At 63.0% G+C, this 6,000-nt stretch overlaps 1 protein-coding gene across 1 annotated transcript in view; it reads left to right on the top strand.

Annotated features, from left to right (window-relative positions):
- Positions 1–1,891: 1,891 nt before the first annotated feature.
- The window catches only part of MEGF6 (multiple EGF like domains 6), a 35,856-nt gene continuing 31,747 nt past the window's right edge, over positions 1,892–6,000 (top strand). Inside the window, exon 1 of the mRNA XM_057750553.1 lies at positions 1,892–2,166. Coding sequence (XP_057606536.1) covers positions 1,998–2,166 — 169 coding nt within the window. The 5' untranslated portion in view covers positions 1,892–1,997. The remainder of the gene's footprint in view (positions 2,167–6,000) is intronic.

The raw sequence follows: 6,000 nt of genomic DNA, 5'->3' as shown, positions 1-6,000 counted from the left end.
GGTGGCAGCTCTTATGGGATCAGGACTGGCTTCCAGGATGCCTTGGGGCCACGGGTGCATCCGCCACGGAGCAAGGTTGCAGTGCCGTGGCCCTCCGACACTCTGCTCTGGACACTGCCATGGGGCCCGCTGCTCGGCCTGCGGGTGTCTGCCCGCGCACGGGGCCTCTCAGGGGGTCAGGCATGCAGACCTGGCCACTGACTCTCAGGACTCCAAGTGAAGCACCTTCCTCACTGTTGTACGGTCCCCATGTAAAGCAGGTCTGTGCTGACCACCCTGTGTTACAGACTTGGGCACAGAGAGGTTCCTGGCTCTCTCGAGCCCACACAGCACTGCCCCTTACTAGCAGAGCTGGGGCTGGGCAAGGGGAAGACCGCGCTGTCCCATAGAAACAGAATGGGAGCCGCACCCAAGAGAGAAAAGAATGGTGAGGGAGATAGTTCACCTTTTCTTATTCATACCAAGAAAGCGGTGTGCTACTCCTGGCCCGCTCCTCGGGCGGGCGCTGATGCAGGAAGCCCGGGCCCTGTGGGCCGTTGGGGAGCGTGATCTCTGAGTCAGTGTTTCTGTCCGGTGTCCCTCTCACTCCCCTGAGAGACAGGGCTGCTCTCCACGACCCCCGGCCCCCGCAGCCTGGCTGGTGGTGCCCAGACACGTTTCTGTGAGCATTGTTGGTAGGGAGATGCGATGCCTGGGGAGATGAAAAACAGTGCTGGCCGGTGTGGAAGGCAGTGTGTCTATCAGGGAGATTTATGGACGCTCCCCTGGGTGACAGTTTGGGGTCCATGGGCTGTGGTGCTGCCTGGAGGGAGGACCGGAGAGGGGCTCACCCAGGCGGCCCGGGCAGGCAGGCAGGCAGGCCCATTTCTGCACTGCTGGGCACCTGGCGGGCGGGGGACCAGCTGGCTTCTGGGTTGCAGACAGGACGGGACAAGGAGAGATGATGCCTCTCTCCCACGAGCTCGAGGTCGCCCCCTTGAACCCTGCCCACAGGTGGGCTGTGTAGAATGACAGCCAGCAGTTTCTGGGGAGGTGGAGGGCTGGGTTGGGCGGGGTGCCATGCGTAAGCCAGCGGGGGTCAGCCAGGCCTGCACGAGCTGAGGGGCTGGGGGCCCAGCGCCCGTCAGGCCTGACGCATGTGTCCCTTGGAGGCCCAGCTGCCGTGACCCCACCAGCCCTGGGGAGCGCTGCTGCAGACACATCTGGGCCTCAGGCTGTGCCCCTGAGCAAAGTGGGGTTCAGGGCTCTGGTGCCACCTGACCCCTGGGGCCCAGGCCCTCTCCTATCTGCTGTAGGGGTGCAATGGTCCCCTCGCCCAGGCTCCGTCTGGTACCAGCCCTGGTCCAGCGGAGGGCATGGCAGTGCCGGGTGCCCGACCCTGGGCTTGGGGGCTGTGGGAGTCTTCACCCCCAGGATTTCCACCCGGGTGGTGTGGCCTCGAAGTGCCCCGAAACGTGGCAGAGGTCCACCCCACTCTCTGCAGACCCCGGGGCCGTGTCAGCGTGGTGTCCATCTCTGTTTTGGGTTCTTGAACATGTTGGTGCAGGAACCCCGTTGAAGCAAGCGCCTGCCTGTGTGTCCGCGTGTGCCAGTGCACGTCTGTGCAGGGCTCTGGGTCTCCTGTGCATGTTGCACACGTGGGTCTGCCAGCGCACGTGTCTGCGTGGGGGTGTCTGCGTGGGGGTGCCTGCGCTTGTGGGCGGTGCAGGGTGCGTGTCCTGGTGTGTGCGCTGGGCTGGCGCGCAGGGACGGCGGGGCGCGTGGGCGGCGCGCAGGGGGGAACGCGCGTGGCCCAAGGGGCGGGGCGGGGCGGGGCGGGGCGGGGCGGGGCGCGGACTTGGCCTTTACCTGCGGGGGGCGGGGAGAGCGCCGCCAAAGGCGAGGGGCGGGGCGCGCCGGCCCGCAGCGGCTCCAGCGGCTCCAGGCGCGGAGCGGAGCCGAGCCGGAGACCCGAGCGCCCGGAGCCGGAGCTGGAGCCGGGAGGGAGCGGAGCGGCCATGGAGGCGCCCCGGGGGCGCGGCGGGCTGGCAGCGCTCTGGTGCCTCGGGCTGCTGGGCGGCCTGGCGCGCGTGGCGGGCACGCACTACCGCTACCTGTGGAGGGGCTGCTACCCGTGCCCCCTGGGCCAGGCCGGCTACCCCGTGAGCGCCGGTGACCGCAGGCCAGGTGGGCGCGGCGGGCTCTGCGCTGGGCGGGCGGGACGGGGTGTGATCCGCGTTCGCTGCCTTTGTTTCCTCCTTTAAAGTTTGCTCCCCCGGCGGGGCGGCGCTGGAGGGAGCCGGGCTGGGGCAGCCGCTGCCTCTGGGACTGGGCCCCGTGTGCCCTGAGTCCTCGGACATTCCTGTCCCCTCTCCGGCCTGGCGGCGGGGGCTGCTGACGGCAGGTCGATCCCTTGACCAAAGGGAGGAGAGACATCGCCCTGCCTTTGCCGGTGGGCACAGGGGTTGCACGTCCCCACGGCCCCGGCAGCTCTGGGGGTTAAGCAGAAGAGTAGCGTAGGCTCAGGAGAGAGCCCTTGAGGTCCTGGAGCAGGGTTTCCCTTTCCAGGGTCCCCAGAGCCTAAGCCCCTTGGGGGGGGGGTGTGCTGTCTTGTCACGGCCCCCCAAGGCTTGGGAGCATGGTCAGCCCAGTGGGCTGCAGGGTCCGCTGGGAGGACCCCAGCAGCCCGTGGGAAGCGGCTGCACCCCTGTCCTGGCTCCATCCTGCCTCTCCCTGCAGTCCAGATCTGGTACCCACACTGGCCCAGCCTCCTGCAGGAAGCTCCTTTGAGCACCCACCAGACGCATGGCGGTTGGAGTCTGGCAGCCTCAGGGACGCGAGGTGGGTGTGGCGTGCAGTGAGTCACCACTCGGGATGCACCAGAGGACACCCAGCTTGGGGCAAGGCTGCCGCTCCCCGTGCAGCCTGCAGCCCGGCCACCGTAGCTGCCACCTGCGCCGGGGCTCTGAAGCCTCAGGACTGTACCTGGGCTACAGCCATCTGGCCGGCAGGAGCGGGTGGGTCCAGAGTGGGGCTATTTTAAAGAAAAGTGGGGCCAAGATTGGGCTCCCCTCCAGGCCCTCCCAGGCCCCTGTGCGGGGCATCTGGTCTCCTTGGAGACATGGGCCCTGCTCAGCTGTCCTCTGGGCCAGTCCATGCCGCTCTCCGCCAGAGCACACACAGATCAGTGAGCTGCAGGGCTGGACTATGGCAAAGTGCCCTGCCTCCCCTGGCTTTGTGACTTGGCCAGCTTGGGCCCAGGCCCCATCCCCACAGGGTGCACATCCCTCCCACAGGGGGCTCAGGCAAGGCTGGCACTGTCACACCACCACGGGTGGCACTAAATGCTGTGAGACTAGCATCCAAGGGCCTGGGGCTGGGTGGGGCCGGGCAGGACTGGGCTTTGGGAGCCTGGAGTCCCCACTCTGTTCTGAAAACGGATTGGGCTTGTGGAGGGGCCAGGAGAAGGGCCTTTGGATAATGCGATGCGCTCTCCTGGGTGAGGACCCTGCGGCACGTTTCTGGGGGGAAGCAGGACTCTGCACGTGGTAACCACCAAACGGAGCTTTCTGGCAGGATCCCAGGGGGCTCAGATTTTCCGGCAAGTGTGGCTGAGGCTTCAGAAGGGGCTTATGGGGCGTGGTCTCGGGGGCTGCGTGCTCCTGGGCCCCCGGCAGCATCCTCAGGCGCTCCCCGAGGCGGCATCACCAGTGGCCCGCTCAGCCGGCACCGGAAGCCCGGTGGGCCCCGGGGGACCAGCCCTGTGTGTGTACAGGGGTGTTTCTCTGAGTGCCAGTGTGTGACACAGCCCCCGTCCCTGGGCTGCCACATCCCTGGTCACACGTCTCAGCTGAGGGTAGCGATGAGACCCCAGGGACTGTCCTGCTGAACCGTGGCCTGGCTGTTCCTTAAACTAGCCCCGCTCTGGGCCTGCCTGCTCCCACCAACCAGACAGCTGCAGCCCAGGCACAGTCCTGAGGCTTCAGAGCCCTGGGCTTTCAGAGGGTTTCCGGGGCGAGTGAGAGCTGCCCCCGGACAGGACAGCTGTGCCCCAGGCCAGGTGTTGTCTAGAAGGAGGAGGTTTCGTCCCCGGACTCTCTGGGAGCAGCACGGCAGAGGGGGTGGTCTCCAACCTCCCCTTCAGCTGCGGGTGTCCACACCGCCTTAGGGACCAGCCCCCGCTCCGTGCTGTCCAGGAGAGCTGTCCGTGTGCCCTCTGGCATGGAGAGCGGCACAGACTGACCCAGAGAAGGGTTGAGCAGGGCCGAGGTCTCCGAGGAGACCAGATGACCGTACGTTTTCTGCGGTAGTTTCACAGTCTAAGGGGCCAGTACTCGGCTGGGATCTCAGGGCGTTGGTCCCATTGCCGGGGTCACTTGGTAGAGGCAGCATGGCATGGCGGTGAGGACAGGCCTGCAGCAGGGGACCCAGGGGGCTGCTGCCAGCTCCCCAGAGAGCATAGGGGCCCTCACTGCGGGCGTCAGGAGGCCGGGCTGGCCAGAGCGGACTTTTGGGGACCCGGATTTCCAACTCGGGTGGGCTGAGCCCCCGAGACTCTGGAAAAGCCTGCGGAGATAGTTATACGCTCTGTGTTCAGTTCCTGTGCTCCTGGGACACATTACCCCAACCTGGTGGCTTAAAACCACCCAGGTCGGGTGCCTGTCAGTTCTGGAGGTCGTAAGTTCAAGAAGGGTGAATGTGAGGATGCCGGCACAGCTGGTCTCTCCTGGAGGCTCCAGGGAGCAGCTCTTCCTGCCTCTTCCGCCTTTTGGAGGCGCCTGCCTCCCTAGCTGTGGCCCCGTCCTCCATCTTCAAAGCTGCGGCACAGCATCCTTTTTTTTTCATGGTTTTAGATTTTTTTTTAATGGAAGTATAGTTGATTTACAGTGTTTCTGGTGTATAGCAAAGTGATTCAGTTATACATATATATACAGTATATATATTCTTTTTTAGATTCTTTTCTGTTATAGGTTATTACAAAGTAGTAAGTATAGTTCCTTGTGCAATTACAGTAAGTCCTTGTTGTTTTTCTGTTTTCTATATGGGAGTGTGTATTTGCTAATCCCAAACTCCTGATTTATCCCTACCCGCCTTTCCTCTTTGGTAACCATAAGTTTGTTTTTTGTGTCTGTGAGCCTGTTTCTGTTTTGTAAATAAGTTCATTTGTACCATTTTTTTTAGGTTCCACACATAAGTGATATCATACGGTATTTGTCTTTCTCTGTCTGACTTACCTCACTTAGTATGATACTCTGTAGGTCTGTCCATGTTGCTGCAGATGGCATTATTTCATTTTTTATGGCTGAGTAGTATTCCATTGTATTGGGCCCTCCTTCCTTCCTCTCTCTTATTTGTAAGGCCCGTGTGATGACGTTGGACCCACCTGGATACTCCGCGATAACCTCCCATCTCACCTGCAAAGTCCTTTTTGTTGTGTAAGGTTCCAGGGATTAGGATATGGTCCTCTTTGGGGGACCATTATTCAGCTGACTTAGAGAACTGAGCCTGTGCTCCTCAGGTCACAGCATGACCACGGTCACGGTCACAGGCTCAGTGGCTACAGGTCATTGGAGGTGACTGAGAACAGCTCTGTTCTGCCACCACGTGGCCTGCCTTGGGAGTGGGGCCAGCAGGGTTTCAGTAACTCGGTCCTGCCTGGCTTTCCGAGTGTAAGTCGTTTCTGTTAAGGGGCCTCGATCTCAGAGCTGGAGCGACCCCAGCAGGAGGGCGTCTGCCCGAATGTCCTGCCCACCTGCCCATGGGTGGGGAGGTGAAGGGGAGCCCTCAGATCCTTCAGCCTTGAGCTGCCCCCCTGGTCCAGATTTCCAGACAGGCTGACAGCAAACCGTGGGTAGTGGGAGCCCTGGCTGGGCCTCAGGGCCCCCTGCTGGTGCCGCGGTGCCGGGCAGGCTGCTTTGGGGGAGGGGAGGGCCCCCAGGGCGCCAGGGGGCCGGCCTGGCAGACGAGGTCCTGTGTGATTTAGTCCGAGCCTGGGAGCACCTCTCGGGTCTAGATGTCCTG

Source organism: Hippopotamus amphibius, chromosome 1, assembly GCF_030028045.1.
Source record: "Hippopotamus amphibius kiboko isolate mHipAmp2 chromosome 1, mHipAmp2.hap2, whole genome shotgun sequence".
In the NCBI taxonomy this organism is placed as follows: domain Eukaryota; kingdom Metazoa; phylum Chordata; class Mammalia; order Artiodactyla; family Hippopotamidae; genus Hippopotamus; species Hippopotamus amphibius.
This window is presented reverse-complemented; position numbering and strand designations above follow the sequence as displayed.